We start from the raw sequence: 18,564 nt of genomic DNA on the forward strand, positions 1-18,564 counted from the left end.
TGAGAAAGCCAGCGCAGCAGCCTCCCCATGGTCCTAGTGCCCAGGGATGATGGCCGTTTTCTTTGTTTTATTTCTTTCGAACATGCCTTGCGGGCGACTCACGTGGCACCTGCGGGCGACCAGGTGATGAGATATGAGAATGCTATCCATCTAAAGGGCGCGGTGTGTTGCGGGGACATTTGATGTGGCGAGAGTGGCTCTGCTAATTCGACAAGTTGATCAGCATTCTCAAGTCGTCTGCGCCTCATCAGCAATTGTGTTGTCGTAAATATATTGTGAAGAAATTTAATGAGGGGACATCTGGTTTTCAAGGCTTTTATCTTTGATGGGCAAGGCAAGTGTATTTGTATAGCACATCTCAACAACAGGGCAATTAAAAGTGTTTCTCATAAAACCATTAAAAGCATCAGAACATAATGCAAAAGAAATCACGATTCCAAAACAATTAAGAACATGCATTAAAACATTTAAAACAGTAAAACGTAAGAAATAAAATAAAAGTTGCAATGCAGTGAAACAAAATACCAATAAAAGGCAGTAGTGAGATGCAGAAATTGATAGCTTGAGAAGAGAATGACGTCAATCTCCATCTGTGTGAGTCCTAAATTCAGCTTATCAGTGCTTTATTTATCTAGCCGGGACAGCTGTGCGTAAATGGTAAATGGACCTGTACTTGTAAAGCGCTTTTACCATTTTCACACCCATTCATACACTGATGCAAGGGGACACCTGCTGGAATTAAAAGGGTTGCAATTATGAAATATAATGAGTATTTTGTAGTTATGATCAGGACTGATGTTTTAAATAGTTTATTGAAAGTGAAAATTAAATTGGTATATAATATTTCTATAGTAAAAAAAAAAAAAGTGAGGCACAAGGATTATATTTTGTTGAAGCCAAGTTTCAAACTATTTGGTCAGTGCTGCTCATTTTCACGAGTGTTCTAAAAGTGATTTCTACCTCAGCAACTTGACCAATGGACCTCCTTCCCGGGGAGATGGGCATTGTTGGACACCACACATTTCCTCCCATTTTCTCATGAATTCCGTTCTCACACTCAAGCAGACCCTTGAGTCTCATGTCTCCAGGGGTTTTCTAATTTTTCCAGCAGCTATTTTTATTTTACCCTCATCTATCTCTACAGACCTTCAATGGATAAGTTATATACCACCTTGAATGAGGAATCTCAGATTTAGGGGAAGAAATCTGTAGTGGTATAAAAGGCCTGCTGCCCACATCTCAAAAAAATGCGGCCAGCGCTTATTTTAATACTGTGCATTGTTGCATTGTTTGTGCTCTTCTGTAAATTAGTCACATGGGAAATATGTGTGTTGGCCGAACAATATATTCTGAACTAAACTCCTCAATGTTATTGCAATCAACTCTGTCTGACACTGAGCATCTCATTTAGTGGCCTAAAGGTGTCAAATGTCAAGATATTTGCTGGAGGTTTCTGCTTGACCACAGCTGCAAGATCCTTTTTTGTTTTATTGCACTATTTATTTAGGTAAATAATGTTGTGAATGTGTATATATATATATATATATATATATGTAGATGGACAGATGGAAATGTCTCATAATGTTTAAATGCTACTATGTCATAATTCATTTGGATGGAAACAAAAGTACTTTTTATTTTTGGAGAACAAAAACAGTCTTTCAATTAAATGTAGTTTCTTTTGTTTTGCCCAAAATCACAAATTACAAATTTGCTATAGAGGGCTTTACAATCTGTACCCATTCAACATGACCGACCTGTCCCAGGACCTCACATCGGATCAGAAAAAACTCCGAAAACACAGAAAAAACATGGAAAAAAAGAGAGAAACCTTCAGGAGGGACAGATGTCAAATGTACAGAATGAACAACAACTCTACATGTAATAAGTTGAATTTCTGGAAGTTTATTTTAAACGATACGTACGTGTCAGTATCAAAGCCTTCAAACACACCACAAACTCTCATATTTGTTTGCTGGGGGCTCTGAGTGCTGGTCTCATATGATCATTCCCTGAAACCAGAGCATCCACAATAATGGGATAACTGATCATCGGCCATCTTTTCTCTGTCGCTGCCTTCAAAGCTTCCACCGCCATAAGATATATTTCCAAAACAGAAAAGCAATCTTCAATCTATATTATCTTTGTTTGGAGCCCAGCAGGTTACTTTTGCCCCAGAGCCCAATAGAGTTAATCGTTAATGCAACCATGTTTGTAACTGTACTGCATGCAGTCTTGCAATAATTACCCCCAAAATGGAAAAAAAAAGCTTACATTTCCACATGGGCTCTGATGTGCTACAGTCCATCTGCAAACACAGGCGTGTTTTGTTTTTTTAAAGGAAAATTTGTGTCAACATAATAAATTTAAAAAACTGTAAAATCACACCAGTTAAATAAACTGACGCATGTAATTCAGTTTTGTGCCGATGGTTATGTAGATTCAGGTATTATTCAGACTTGCAAATGATAACATTTCCATCTCATGGCTCCAGCCACCCAGTGTAATGAGTAGGCCAAATGTTGTGTGAGGCAAGAGGAAGGATCTTGTTGTCCAAAATGTTATTGTAATTGTGTGAGCCATGCAGCACACATACTTTAATTTATTTGTATCATTACAATTGAACTCTTTACAACTGACTCAAGTGACAAAATGGGACATAATGTTAATTAATGGGGACTTAAATTAAATATTGTGGAAATAATGATGAACATATATAATAACCATGCACTCTTACATCAGATATAGGCTACTTCAGATCTGATACAGTACACTGGTCTATCGATATGCAACCCCACCTAGATGTATCCCTAACTGTTTGCATTTTTATGATTGTTTATATTGTACATATCTTGGGTTGAAATCTCATTGTTATACATATTTTAGAATTTTATATTTAACACTTTATATTTGTACATTGTATATTTTGTATTTAGCCTCATGAGCATTATAAAATGTATCAAAATCAATATTTACAGATGTGATTATTTAAGTTTAATTGATAATTGTTTGCTTGCTGAACATGTAATAGAAGACTTTATGAATGCACTGTGCTTTTAAATCTACGATCGTTCTGCCCGACTACGTCTGACCAATCAGCAGCTCTGACACGCAACTCCCCCGCCCCCCTCTGTGAATTTTCGGCGAATCACAGCTCGTCTTTCAACCCCGGTAGAATAAGTCAAGTTGTAGCAGTAGTCTGGTTGGTGTCATCGCCAGTCGACCAGCGCAACAAGCCTGAGCCCCGCGTGCCTGACTCGGCGAATGTACCGTTGTGTACACAGAAAATGCCCGGAAAGTGACGCGAGAGGACGGCGGGACTGCTCCGTGAAGGCTTTTCTGACCGGAAAACCCGAGACTCCTGCGCCGTATAGCTGCAAACTAGGTTGGTTTGTTATTTATTTCTGCGCTGTGGTTTTGTTGCAATGTCCTCCCTCCTCTCCGTGTCCCTTCAGCCCGCCAGATACGACAATTAAACGCACATTTTTGGCAGGGTTGTTCGGAATACCCGTATCACGTCCGCTCCTCTGTCTCAACAGAGCTCTCTGTGTGTGTGTGCGTATGTGTGTGTGTGCGTATGTGCATATATGTATCTCAACACTACGCTTAATACGTGCATACATTGTAACGTCGTGTTGACAGATGGGGGGCCGTTCCATGTCGCCCCGAGGGGGTAAAGGGACAAATCTGCCATGACACTCGACACAATGTAACGGTAGTCTGGTGACACAGCCAACACATTTTTTCCCCTTTCTTTAAAAAAAAAACCAAAAAAAAGAAAACATGTGAAGAGGCAACCCTCTCCGCTGGTCGTACGCCTGTTCCACATCACGGGACGCATTTGAAACGTCGTCCTCGTAGTCCCGGTTGCTTTCGGTACACAACGGAACCTTCACGTGAGCTGCACCGTCCGGACCGCGGTGATTTGGACCTGTACGCATGCCGCATTAAACCGACCACAACAACCTGGCGCTGACTTTGTCTGAACTGTGCTGCTTTGCTGGTGAACCCTCTATTAAATGGCGTATTTATATAGTTTGGTTTTGAGGTTAGGCAGACCCACAACATTAATATCTAATGGAACGTGATGGGGTTGTGTCCGTGTTCTGGCCTGTGAGTGCAGCATTGGAAGAAGAAAAAAAGATGTCCGAGCCTCAGTTAATCACATTGTTCTAGCTTATGCTGAGTAGTTTGCATATATCTTCATATGAGATCCAGCCAATCTCCTTCACCCCCAATCATATTATTGGCCCTTCAGAAAAAATGTCAGACTGCAGAGTTGTTGTTGTTTTATCAGCATCTTACTCTGGAGCAGACGAAGTATGTTTTGTTGATCTTGGATGTAGTCCGCTGTGGGTGAGGTTTTTCCACCTCGTTTAACCTGTAACTGTTAAACCCTCCTGCTTCGTTTTTTGTCTTTGGGAAGGAGAAAAACACTGGATGGACCAAGCAGGGGTCAATTGTAGCATGCAGGTCTACACGGCTGAAGGTTTCTACATAATACTCCGGAGCAGCCATAACTGAAACAGTTTCCAGTGTCCAGCTCGGGGCATAGACCTCTGGCGCACATCTGCTGTGTGCAGGTGGTCTGGAGGGGAAATCTGTCTGAATTCAGTCGACTCATTGCTGGCTGCTCTCAGCGGGTCAGCTTCCACAGCTGCAGAGCTGGAGCCGTTGGACTCAAGGTCACTTCTACTCTCACTTCCTTTTCTGAAAGGAACACCCACTGCTGCATCACAATTATTGCATTCAGTCAAGCTGCTGCCTGACTGCTGGGCCCAGCCGGGCTTTCAACTGCAGAGCGGGGGCCCGTGTTTGGTGTTTGCAGCTGAAGGACTTACTGATGTGGGGGCCCACATTCACGAAGCCTCCTAGAATAGGAGTGGTGATGGTAGGTCTCCTGCAGAGATTCTTTTCACAGTGGAGCACTGGATTGGTGGATCAAAGCTTGATTACTGATTCTGGGTGAGGACAGAGCCTCTGCGATGTCCCTCCCTAGAATGACCACTGTCCCAATGCTTCATTAGCAACTGTAATTAGGCGCAGGAGGCCTGTCGAGCCTTCAGCAGCCTTGAATGGTACCGGCAAGTCCGACAGCAGATATCCTCCACATTTAGATCCGTGTTGTATTTTTCCCCTTCCAGAAGCCAAACCCAGAAGAGTCCTGATGTTGGATATGGGTTAAACTGTGTGGAGGACCTCTCAAAGCTGTCCCTCAAAGATCAACTGAAACGGTGTTTGCTCCAAGGTAAGATGCTAATAAGCGGGCCTTCGCATTCTAGACATTGGAATATCGATTCTTAGCATTTTATGATATCGATCTTTCCCATGATGTTTGAGATGTATCTTGAAACGAATGGAAAGGTGTGATAATTCAGACTTGTATTGGACATTGAAAGTTACAGTGAGTCATAACCTAGGCATTAACTCTGCTTGAAAAAAGAACAATATATTTATTTCTATCCTGTTTTGCATGAACCTTGTTGTTACTGTTTTATTTTTTTAATTTAATGCGAGTTGTCCTCTCTATTCACATCCTATTGTGAATCCAGCTCGCAAAATCTTATCGTACTCTCCTCTTTCTACTTCTCTCTGATAATTCAGAATGATTATTGCAGGAATCAAGCAAAATCGTTCATTATATATTTGTATAGAATAAAAAGGTTAATAGTATATTTCTATTGTAATATATAAAAAAAGATGACGAGGCACTTATCAATTTTCGGCTAATCATTTCACCGTTGACGTTTCCTGTATATCTTTGCCAACATTGAAACATTTCGAAAACGCATCGCACAAACATCACAAGCAAGTCTGGCCTCATTTATTCAGTATCACAATGAATTGGTTAAATGACACAAAATCATCAACTGTTTTTAAAGAAGAGTAAATAATGCAATTTGTATTATAATAGCTAATGTGAGACGTATGATAATTCCCCTTTTATATAAATGTAATCTTCCTGTCGATATAAAATAAACGATTTATCCAAGTTGAACACATCATTATTGCATTATAGTTTTACTTTTTGTTAAATACGAAATTGTTACTGGGCAGATCTTGAATCATCATGCAAGTTAACGCCACGTCGGTTGTCGTTCGCTGTGTGTCTCCGTGCCGCTGCGTCTACCCCCCTCTGATCCTCGTCACGCCACTCGATCCGCACTGTAGACACTTTATGCCATTTGTTGCGCTCAAGTTAATATGCACTGAATATTTGCACTATATTAGCAACCCCAGATAGTTTATGTTTATATCTCCGCATTATTTAAATGTTAATTTCATCTGTCTACTGTTTAGTCTAAACTTATTACCAATAGTTGCAGGTCAGCCTCAAGCCGCCCTCTTGTAGAGCGCTTTATTTACTATAATCTGTATATCCTGTATTTATTATTCTTTCTGTTGCACTTCTGGTTGGATGCCAAACTGCATTTCGTTGCTCTGTACTTGTACATGTGTAATGACGATAAAGTTGAATCTAATCTAATCTGCTCAGGAATGAATTACACCATAATTACTGTCTGATTTAAGTTAAGTGTTCCACATTTTTAACGTTTGGTCATATCTGGACTCTCAGTCGTGAGCAAGGTCTGCTTTACTGTGAGCCGGCGTTAAACTATGAATGTATAAATAGGACCGGCTAGAAATGCTAAACTGACTGACCAGGAGAGAACTGTCCCGTTTCAATTGGTAGCCGATCGGTCGGCACAGTAAAGTCAAAATGTATTCCGTTGGTCAAACTCATGCCGATGTCCTTTCTGTACGTGTCCTACCTTCCACCCCTAAGTGACAGATTCATCTTTGCACTTCCATAAATCATTCCTTGAAATGACTTCATGCTGATTCGTTACAACTTCCTGTGTCGACGGTGTGGCTCGAGAGAACACACTAATTATTACACTAATTACATGTAATTACATGTCATGTGTAGACAGGTTAACTTCCTGTTGTTGCCAGGGAACTGAACTTTGGTGATCGGACCATGATGATAATCTCTACAAAAATAATAGCTTCCTCGCACCTTCAGTGCCAAGTACCGTTCGGACCTGGCACAACCATAAAACGGTCATGTCCAACATTATGGAAGAGGAGTGCAGCAGGGAGGATGTTTGTGTAATATGTATTTCCCCATAAGTAACAATACATTGTTTTACAAAAATTACAACTAGGTTGGAGGTTATTAGGAACCTTTAGGTTTATCGACCAGAGAGAGCTGACACTGTCTTGGTCACAAGACTTGATCAAATCTAAGGAATCTCCAAGAATTTTATGTTTACATACAAAAAGCTTCTATCAGTTGATATGTCTTAATCTCAGATTTTATTATCCAAATATTTCTATCTGTATAAATTTACAAAATCCAGGTTTGGTTGGCTTCATGGCAATAACAAAACTAAACATGATAAATACAGTTGTGTTGAATGTTATAGGGATACTATTATTGCATTGTTATTGTCCAGCTATTTAGTTCAATGTTATTTGAATAGTTGCAAGAGTTTGTAATTACAATTGCGACACGTATGGGAACTTCTGCAACACTGTTGGGAAGAACTTTCTGAACGATATTTGATTTCCATCGTAAAAAGAATGCCACGAGTGTGTGCGGCTGTTATATCGGCAAGAGGTGGCTACTTTAATGAGTCCAACATTTAGATTACATTTTGACAAACAAAACGATTACATGATTTACAAATTGTTTATTTGTTCTTCGCTTTAATTTTAGAGGACATTGAGAAAATAAACTGTCTACATTTCCATTAAAAATTGGAGAAATCGAGGTGTTCTTAAACTTTTGATCGGGAGTGTATATCTAGCGAGTTTTATATCCCAGATTTCATTCATAAAATGGTCAAATTTGAGAAATAACAGGAAAACCCAATTAGTTATGGTTTGTGATGATCGTCTTGTAGAGACTGTCGGCTAAAAACAACCACGAATCAGAATTAAAACCAGTTTCCAGAGCAACACTCATACTCTGATGTTTGACTGCCTTTCAAATAGTATTCCTGCCATTAAAGGCTGTCCACTCAGTACCGAGACACCGGTCCTCCCACTAACACACATACACACTGTTTAGTCATTGGCAGATTTAGTGTGTTTGTCAGCCAGTCACTTTACTGATGAGTGATGTGTCATACACTGTTTAAAACCCTTGCATTGTGGGTAAAGATTATTCATCTATCTCTCCATCTTTCTATCTCTAGCTGCTGGCTTCTCAACTGCCACGCAAAGGAGAATTAGATTTGCAGAATGTTGCATTATTTGACGCGGTTTATTGAAACGAACATATTCCAATGCACGCAGGACGGTTGCGTTGTAAAGTGTGACCACTTCCTGTGTGAACTGCATGTGCACTCTCGTAAGTCACGGACTGACATTGATGCAGAGGGATGGTGGTGGAGTGACAGTTGAACCAATTCACGTTGGGAGAAGCAGGATGGCTCTGTAGAGGCAGTATGGAGACACACTGCACATCCACAACCTTGTGAGGTTAGACGGGAAATCATCAAGGAACGCTTCAGTCCACTGGACCTTCACGTTCCTATCGGATACGCCGTCACACAAATGGATTTCAAATGAAAGGACAAACTAACGTTCATCTTTTCATTTACGTTTCATGATATGACGATGTTCGGTTGACATACTTGTAAGTAAACTTCTTAACAGAAGTTTGCTTTTCGAAGTTCACTCGGCTCTAATTTCCTCACTCTGCATTACAGAAATTGTGATGCTGAAATGTAGGCTGAGTCACTGTCGGCCAAGTGTTCATCAATCGCGTATTGTGGATATGTGTATACGCACATTCAGGTCGGTCTTTGTGCGCCGAAGCTTCCTTTTTAAAATTAACCATTTTAATTCAAATGTTGCCTAACCAGTTCTAAATGTTCTCCACATCCCAGGTCACTTCATATCATTGTAGGGCTCTGTTCTGTGTATCCTCTGTCTACTCTGTCTCTACTCTATACTCTGTTTCCTTGATTGTTTCATCCCCTGCACCTGCCCTCAGCCACTCTCGACTCGTTAGTGTCTCATGTCGTACACCTGTTTCCATGTCGTACACCTATTTCCCCCCCTATATATTGTGCCACTCTTTCCGTTGTCTGTTGCTCGATTGTTGTCTTTTTTCCGTCGTCCTGTCATTCGTGCGTATTCTTGTTTCTGCCTGTTTCGACCCTGCCTGCCCTGAACACTGATTCTCTGCCTGCCCCTTTTTGGACCTCGGTAAACGTTTGAGTCATTAAAGAGCGCCTTTTGTTATTCACGTTGAGCCCTGCCTGCTTCTCTGCGCATGAGCTCCTGCACCTCGCTACCCGTGCCATCAGGCGTGACAATCCTACATGCTTCTGGTTGAAGTCCTTTATTTTGTGAGAACATAAGGCGGTTGTCGTTCCCGTCGGATGGATCTGCAGTATCACGCTGGCATGCTGAGAGGCTCTTGTCGGAGGCAGAACTTGAAACTATGCGGCTAATGGTTTTTGCAAATGCTGACCTTACAACTAAGCTCACAAACCCGCCGATGTTCCTACCATTTCAAATGGAACGGCCTGTAATGTGATATCTGTTTACCTCGGTCGTGAACAATGAATGAACTCATGACGTTTTATTTGCAGATTGATGGATAGAAAATAGTTTACTGGTCCAAGTCGGAGCATGGCAATTTCTTAATGTCATTTATGGTTCTGAACGAGGTTATCTCATGCTGTTGGAGAATCCCAGTAAAGCAAGCAGTCTCTATGATAATCAACCATTGGGTCTTCCCCCCCTTCCTCATCTTTTACCTGGGATGGTGGGTGAATATAGTACAACTCAAATATGCTTCCACCACTACAGGCTCAATGAACAAGCATTAAAGGACCTGAATCTTGTGATGGGGCTGGATTTGTGTCTCAGCTTTAAGGGCACATTATGCACTGGGAACATGAAGACCAGGCCTGTAGGTGGTAAACAGGGTTACAGGTGCACAATCAAATCCAATCCCCTGGAAAACCCAAGGTTGACACCAGGTTTTTCTAAATAATGGAGGCCGACAACTGTGTTTGCCTTCATCCCTGGTTTATTTGATCTGTGATGCCTGCAGATGATGATTTGATGCAGATGAACAGTATCGTTTAAGGAAGCGGACAATCACACCTTTTTGGATTAACTTGAACATGAAGCGTAGACTGTAAAGTCACCTTGATGTCACTCAATTGATTTGTTAATTTTCGTTTTCTGCAACCGGATGTGACACGAAAAGATGGCGGCGCGTAGCACAGCGGAATGTTCTGTACAATATTTTGAAGCGACTAAAACCCATGACACTTTAACCGTTGACTTTAATGAACTGAACACTCACTGAAAGGGTTAACGCTGTATGCGGAAAACAGACGACCCCCAGACGAGCCGTGAGTCACCTTCAGTCGCCCCGACCTGAGTCATGCTCTGCTTTATGGTCTGTTAGACTCTAAATAAACATCACGCTGCATTGAAGAAGACTTGAAACTAGAGATTGAGACCATAAAGTCATGCTTACTGAGGGAATAAATCAAGAGAAGTCGCTAAATTTTCTCAGACTTCTTATTCGCCCCCTACTGCCTATTTAAAAAAAAAAAAAACTAATTATAATTTTAACGGCCTGTCTCCATATACCGCCTTTTTCGGGCAAAAAAAGAGGCCGGCCGCATGGAATTTGCTATTTCTATGACGACACATCAACACTAACCATCATTGTATAACAGACTAGCACCACCCTTTGCCTTGTATAATCCATTTAGGCCACTGTCTATATTCTTGCCATAGTTTTTCCACCATGAGCACCGAACAGAGGGTGTCAGCTACGTGCTCTACGACGTGAATCGGCATTTCACCGCTCGCTCTGACGGCCTTCAGAGCTCAGAGCTGCATGAGCGCACCGCTCGTTAGAACAACTGTAGAGCGAAAGACGTGGTGAAAGATGCCATGTGGACACAGGCTCTCAGGCACGTCCGCTGTGGCTTCACTTTTCAGAATCAGAAACGTGTCTTACGGTCCAGCTGGAGGGCGATTGGGTTTTGTTCGTAGCGTGTGATTCATGACGGCGCCTTAGGGGCAGAGGTTGTCAACAGGGTAATGGCCACAGTCCAGCTGATTGATCCTGTAATGGGGGTGGACTTTCAGGAATGTACCAGATCAACGATGTGATTGGATGAATGATGAAGGATGGCCGATTTTTTTTATTTTTTATTTATTTTTTTAGTATGAGAATGGCGGTACGAGACTAGAGCTGCACAACCTGGACCCCTGTGATGACCCCTGTCTCTGGAGCATTGTCACTCGTGCAAGACGGAGTGGTCATTCACCGACGAGAACGGCTAATCGGCGAAACCTTTCGGCCTAGCTTGCATTCGTATCAAGCCATTTATTTCACAGCAGAAATAAGTAGCAAGAGGAATCCCACTGTTATTTTCTCTTCACGGGTATCGCTCAGAGCTCTCACACCAGAGCTTGGCGAGGTGTAGAGTTATTAAGTGTTGATGTGGTTTGGTTTCACCGTTGCTCCGTGGAGAGCAGCCTCAGCCTCCACTGCTTGCCCTAACGGATCAATGGGGGGAAGAAATGATCCTGCAAGCAAGTTACAATATCAATAACGGGAGAGGAGAGCCTCAATTAATTTAACACAATTCAGTGCGAGATGCAACATGACACTGGTCTGAGTCATCCAGAGGGGTGAGAGACGGAAGGGTTACGCAAAATCACCTTTTGTTGTCTTTCATCTTGTCACTATTGTTCTCTGTTGATATGCATTGCTACACAATTCCTGTCAGTTACTTTACAGCAATTATCTGTTCATGAAGATTAAAAAGTCAGAAGTGATCTCCTTGGCCTGTGGTACTACCAATGACTCATCTGTTCTCACATTCCACCTCCCTTTTTCTTTCGCACTTCTCTTCGCTTTTATTTTTCACGAACAAGTACTTTCCTGCTTCCTTTCTCTGCCTGTTCTGTTCAATTCTGTAGACGGTTGTGGTTTGTTTAGTTATTTATTATCCTCTTCATAATTTTTTTTTGTCCGTTTATCATTCAGTGCAGCGGCTGTTGCCGCCTAGAAGTTGGTTAGACCTCAGTCAGACTTGGCCTGAATCGCACTCTGCCTCCAAGATTTATTGCATCCAAGTGCAAAAGTGAATCGGATCTATTATCGTGTTTCAAACTGGAGGTCCCGTGCTCGACGTAAAATGAGAGTCTGAATGCGATGGATACGTTTAACAATATTTAATGGCAAGAAGTCTAAGCAGTAAATTGAAGCTACGATCGTAGGGCCGACCTGAATATTACGGCACAGACTAACAGCAAAGTAGCTGATAGGGAACTGTCTTGTAACCTTCCGACCTTCGAGAGAACGAACTCACCCTTTCCACCCGTATTTATTAGTAACGCCAACCACACCTCTTAATCTTAAAAGTTAGTTCCATTGGTCAGTTCAGCATGCTACACTCTAATTGGCTTACGGCCAGGTCATAAACGGGTCATAAAATAGCTGGGTAAAACGTCATGATCCCGCGACCAATATTACTTCCGGTCAGCTGTGTGATGAAAGTTCCCTTTCACAATAAAAGTCCCACATGTCACTCTCCTGCTTCAAGCAACGTCACGGACTTCAACCGGCTTCCAACTCGTGTGTCAACATTGAAACAATAAACTAACTTTCATTCTCAAGCGGCAGACATATAATCATAAACACACATACAACTATAAACATTACTTCTGCCATTGACATATACATAGAGTAGACATTACCCCTATGCTTCATAACGCATCAACAACATCAATATTCTCCCTAATATTTCCTATGATAATATCTTGCGATATGTATTAATTTAAAGCACAAACGTTTCCTATGTGCAAAGTCAAAATGACCTATTACAACTTAACAGATCCCACTTGTACTCCCACTAATGGACTAAACGTGCTGGTAACCTGGCATATTCATGACCTCCCTCCCTTAACACTGAATCACCAAGGCAAAGTCGCGGTGGATGGCGGGGTATTGGATCCTTATTAGATGCTGCACTGTAAGATCCTTTGGACATGTTTGAGTCACAGGGCAGAAGAACCATTTAAAGCATTTCTCTGCAGCTTAGTGCCGCAGCTCCCTCTCACAAGGATGCTAATGCAAGGAATTAGCGGTACTGTTTAGTTGTGAAATTCTCCTCGCTTGTATAACTACGCATTAACAGTTGAAGGCGTTTGGCTAATAGCAATGACCGTCCAATGGCTCATTAGGTACGAGTAACCCACTGAGAAGTTGAGACGAGAATAAACAGATGGCAGAGGGGAAGCGTTGGCCTCTCCTGGTCGGTCAAATCTGGCAACACAGATTCCCAAACGGAGGCAGAATATGGACTGTATGTCAGGTGGGAGGGTCTAACTCTAGTCCATAATACAAATTTAGATTAAAACTGATTTTGCAGGGATTTCTTCGTAAAAAACAAAAAAAGATGCCAAAATAATAAGATGACAATAACTATTCAAATAAAAAAAGTCTGACTTCATGCTTCGGCAGGTCTGTATGCAAGACGAATCAAACTCCTTTTTCTTTTTTAGGTCAAATTGTTTACTGCTCACATGCTGACATTGTAGCTGCTGCATCAAATCTCAAAATAACTTACTCCAGGCATAGATAGGTGGAGGTAATGCACTCACTGAGAACACCACTCCTCTACCACTCCTGCCCTGTGTTCGTTGCTCTGCTGTGATGCACTGCAGCCCGTCACACTGAAGCCACGGTCCCTGCTGCAGAACAATTCTGACAGAGCTTGTAAACCATCATCCTCATGCTGACGTGGAGCAGGCGTAAAATAGACAGCAGAGTACAGAAGGTAACTGGACTGTTAGACAAAGCATTTTTTTATTTTATTCTAATGCTCTTTTTTTTATGGTGGAAAGAAAAGTCCTGTGTATGGACCCATCCTGTGTAGGAGCAGTGGGCAGCCACACTAGGGGGGACCCAACTGTAAAAACCATATATATGCCATTCTGCATGCATAAACTGGTATTTCTAGAGGAAAAATGTATACTTGGGACCAGGTGTTGAAAGTGTCTCTTTTTTTTTTTTGTGCTGTACCATTTCACAAACGCCACATACAAAGAAATTAAGGAGGACAGGATTGTTGACCAGTGACACGGAGACCGTACATTTTAAATCCACTTGAATCATGTGCTTCCCCCCCTCCCCCCTTCTCTCTAGCTCAGGAGGGCGACTGTGGCTTCAAGGCCTGCACAAAGAGAACCCTTTAACAAACAAGCTGTAGTGTTCACTTGCAGCTTATACTTACCCAAAGGGAACGTGGTCGGAAAGCACACAGTGTGTAGACTGGATGTTTCTACGTTTACACGTTTTGTTGTGTGCAAGTACATATTCCCCATCTACAGGATGACTTGTGTGTTCATGTGTATGTCAAAAGTAGAGGTTACATGTCAAATGACGCTTCCTGAGAAATCAAAGGCCGAGTGATATCTATTGAGATTAAAATAGAGCTATCCTTGGTTCTGTGTCCTTGCTTTCTCATCAGCAGAGTCGAGGTCGATCATCTTTTCGTGGGCATCGAGTTCTGTCTTCTAACTCTTCATAAAATGCTTCTTGCTTATAAAATTGTATTTGTTTTGTGTCTAATCGGAACAAACTTTGTTTTGTGCAACAATCCAGGCCTCATGGAGCTGGGGACTCAACGGCTGCTGTACACCAGGGAGCTTGATCCATGCCCGGTTCCCAGCAAACAACCATAAAGGGTGGGAACCTTGAGTGCACCTTTGGTTCCTTTTCCCCGTCCCTGCCCCTAAATTGGCCCCGTGGTGATATTGTCCTCTACCGCCTGTGGCCTGCAAAATGATTGGCAAGCTGAAACAGAACTTGCTGGTGGCGTGTCTGGTGATCAGCTCGGTCACGGTCTTCTACCTGGGCCGCCATGCCATGGAGTGCCACCATCGCATCGAGGAGCACGGCCAGTTGGGCGCGATGCTGCCCCTGTCGGCCCTGGGGGGCAGCATGCGCACCACCTTACGGACCGGCCACAATCTCAGCACGCCTTTTGTTTACAACAAAGACATGCCGCTCATCTTCATCGGCGGCGTGCCCCGCAGTGGGACCACGCTGATGCGAGCCATGCTGGACGCCCACCCCGAAGTGCGCTGCGGCGAAGAAACCCGCGTCATCCCTCGTATCCTGGCCATGAAGCAGATGTGGAGCCGCTCGGGCAGGGAGAAGATGCGTCTGGATGAGGCCGGTGTGACGGACGAGGTGCTGGACGCTGCCATGCAGGCCTTCCTGCTGGAAATAATTGTCAAACACGGGGAGCCCGCCAACTTTCTCTGCAACAAGGACCCGTTTGCTTTGAAGTCGCTCTCCTACCTGGCCAAGATCTTTCCCCATGCCAAGTTTGTCCTCATGATACGGGACGGCCGGGCTTCGGTCCACTCCATGATCTCAAGGAAGGTGACGATCGCCGGCTTTGACCTGGGCAGCTACCGGGACTGCCTGACCAAGTGGAACCGGGCCGTAGAGACGATGTATACTCAGTGCCTGGAGGCAGCGGGCAAATGCCTGCCTGTGCACTACGAACAGTTGGTCCTTCACCCTGAGAAATGGATGAAGACGCTGCTAAAGTTCCTCGACGTTCCTTGGAATGATGCCGTCCTCCACCACGAGGACCTCATTGGGAAAGCTGGAGGAGTGTCCCTCTCCAAGTAAGTAGTGCCGACGGCTCCCGTAACATTTTATTTTTCCCCTTCCCTCGTCTAATCCCTGACGCGTGGTTCACAGATTCTGAAAGGCAGCAGTTGCAGCCACGTCTTGTGTTTTTGTGACGGTTTGAGTCTCACAGGAAAAATAGGTTGTAGCACAAAGTTACTCATCAATCGCCCTGTTTATTTAGACTTGGGCGAGTCGGGTTGAACTTTTACATTTAATTGTTGTCATTGTAGCCACACAATAAAACATGGCCATTGTGATCTTACTGGTTTGTAGCTTGGGGAGAGACGTTCCAACATCCAGTCGCCACTCTTTAATTACAACTGCAATGTTTTCTTTTCAAGAATATATATATTTTTTTATTCAACCACTTTCCTGAAACTTAAACTGATTAGCTCCATTGTCATCTTGTTGTTTCTCGTTTGTTTTATTTTAGGGCTGAGTGCACTTCAACGACCCCTTGTTGGTAGCACTATGTTCAAACTCTGCTTCAGGGTCATTTCGGGACTCTGTTACTCGCAGTGAGGACGCACTGAATCGGCACCCATTAGTTATGTCGTCTATGTTGATAATGAGCAGCAGAGGCTTCATTCGTTTTACTCTGATTCCTCTACAGCTGCAGATTTATTGAATTGCTCATTGCTGACGTAATGGTGGTTAGATAAATAGTTGCTGCCGTTGTGATTTGTGCCAGCTGCACGTGGTGAGCTGGTCTCCCATACATCACATTCCCAGTGCAGTCGGAATGAGCTTGGACATGCCCATGTCTTAGCTTGTAACTACTGGGCCTTGTGGGGGGAGAGGTATGGATCTGCTTTTAATGGGAGAAAAGTGACAGGTGGCAGTGTGTCAAGTCGTGTGTATGTATAGAAATATTTAATCAATCATGATTTCCTGCCGGCCTTTAAATACGCGTGCACCTCTGGCCTTGAAATCTGTCCTTCCAATGTTTTCATAAAGCCTCCAGAGTTTCCATCATTACATCTCATTTGGAAATGAAACATCCTACAGCTCGGCACAGCCAGGATTGGAACCTAGTCGTTAGTGAACACACGAGATTATGTCCGCGCTGTAGTATTGTAAGCAGGTTTTCCTAATGGCCCTGCCTGGTGTCGACGTTGTTTTGGTTTTAGGGCCTTCAGAGGTCGGCCTCTGGAAGTCTTTGAGGAAACGCTGAAGGGTTGCAACCTCGTTCATTGCTGCCACCCTCATCCTGCCACGTGGCACCAGAACACGCGTATCCTTCTGCAGGTTCCACACTCTTTTTCTATCACTTTCTCAACTGTTCGCAAAAGCACATCATTATTTAACCATTAATCAGTGTTGGACTGTAACATTCACTCAAGTACGACTGTATTTAAGGACAATGTTGATTCTACTCTCCTACATTTCAGAGAGAAATGGTGTACTTTTTACTTCACTGAAACATCAAAATAATACAAAGACGGGAGATGCTAAAACAATACATGTATAACATAAACCTGTAAGAAAAAGTAAATATACATCTCAGCACCCCTTCTTTCCGCATCCATGCCATGTTCAATAAATCCGAAATATACTAACTACATAAAATACCAACTCAAATCGTTAAAGTTCCTTGAAACACTCAACATGCCTGATTCGTATTGACCCCATCGAACTACAATGGGTTTACTGAGAGAAAAGAGATTGCGCAATAGAAAGCCCACACGTGTCCTCTTTGGAGTGAAGCGCTGAGAATCCTACGACATTCAGACTTTGTGTTTCGTGACTACTTGTCAGTCGATGACGCTGCTGTCAACATTTCTTTTTTGTTTAGTCTCTAATGAATCTCCACGACTTCTGTGAACATAGTTCACTTATCACCAGTCATCCTTTTGCTTAATCAGAGGGACATTTAAAACAATTATAATTGATTTGTCCATTGTGCTAATGGTTTAAACACCCAACCCATAGAGTGGCATATTGAATCGTTCCAGCCCATCTTTAATTAGATCACTGTTGTGTTGCAGCGTTCTACTTCATACCAGCCAGGCATTACGTTGTGGGCATTTTGTGGGCATTTGCAAGTGACATTTTAGAGTGTGTGAATCGGAGCTGGGCGGTGTGGCCTACAATCCATATCCCTGTATAATTTTGAAACGAAGATGATAACAAGAGATTTCACGGTATATTATTTTTACCTAAAGGGGCACATCATTGGTATGGCAACGTCAACGCAACCTGTGTTCACAGAAGCTAACAAGCTCCTAACACACGCCGTCACTGACTATTACAATATGATGAGTATCTGATTCAGGTCGTTGTGCCAAAGGTTTTCAAGCTTCCAATGATCCACGGCTTATTTTGGACTTGCAGTTGTGACAAATGTTGAGCTCTTGTGTCACCGTGAGTTTTACGCTCCGTTGCGCCAAGACTTCCGTCCCTGTCGGGAACGTGAATATATCTCTGTTCACCTGTGGAAACTGCCCGGGTCAGCCGAGCTGCCACTCTAACCCCCCCTCTATCCTCAGATCAGTGAACACAACATCCAGCTCCTCCTCTTCAGCCCTCGCTGACCAGTGGTTCTGCCGATTGAAATGACAAACGTCACTGGCAGCAGGTCGTATCAGTTGTATGGCTGCAACTAATGATTATTTTAATAATCGATTAATCCGTTGATTAATTTATCAATTGATAGAATGAAAGAAAAAAAAACATTAATTTCCAACCCTTTCTATTGAAAAACATTAATGGAGATAAGCCCCCTCACCGACGTCACTCGTGTCAGTGAGGGGGCGGGGCTTATCTCCATTAATTTACTCCGTGAACACGGTTATCATTTCCGCCATCCGCCACGGAAGAATGAACCATTATTGTTTTGCTTTATACTTGTCGTG

General features: G+C 42.9%; 1 protein-coding gene across 1 annotated transcript in view; it reads left to right on the forward strand.

Annotated features, from left to right (window-relative positions):
- Positions 1-3,220: 3,220 nt before the first annotated feature.
- Positions 3,221-18,564, forward strand: part of tpst1 (tyrosylprotein sulfotransferase 1) — a 32,956-nt gene continuing 17,612 nt past the window's right edge. Inside the window, exons 1-3 of the mRNA XM_056441078.1 lie at positions 3,221-3,385; positions 5,145-5,248; positions 14,666-15,702. Of these exons, the coding sequence (XP_056297053.1) occupies positions 14,846-15,702 (857 nt within the window). The 5' untranslated portion in view covers positions 3,221-3,385; positions 5,145-5,248; positions 14,666-14,845. The remainder of the gene's footprint in view (positions 3,386-5,144; positions 5,249-14,665; positions 15,703-18,564) is intronic.

The sequence above is a fragment of the Pseudoliparis swirei genome, chromosome 20 (assembly GCF_029220125.1).
Source record: "Pseudoliparis swirei isolate HS2019 ecotype Mariana Trench chromosome 20, NWPU_hadal_v1, whole genome shotgun sequence".
Lineage (NCBI taxonomy): Eukaryota > Metazoa > Chordata > Actinopteri > Perciformes > Liparidae > Pseudoliparis > Pseudoliparis swirei.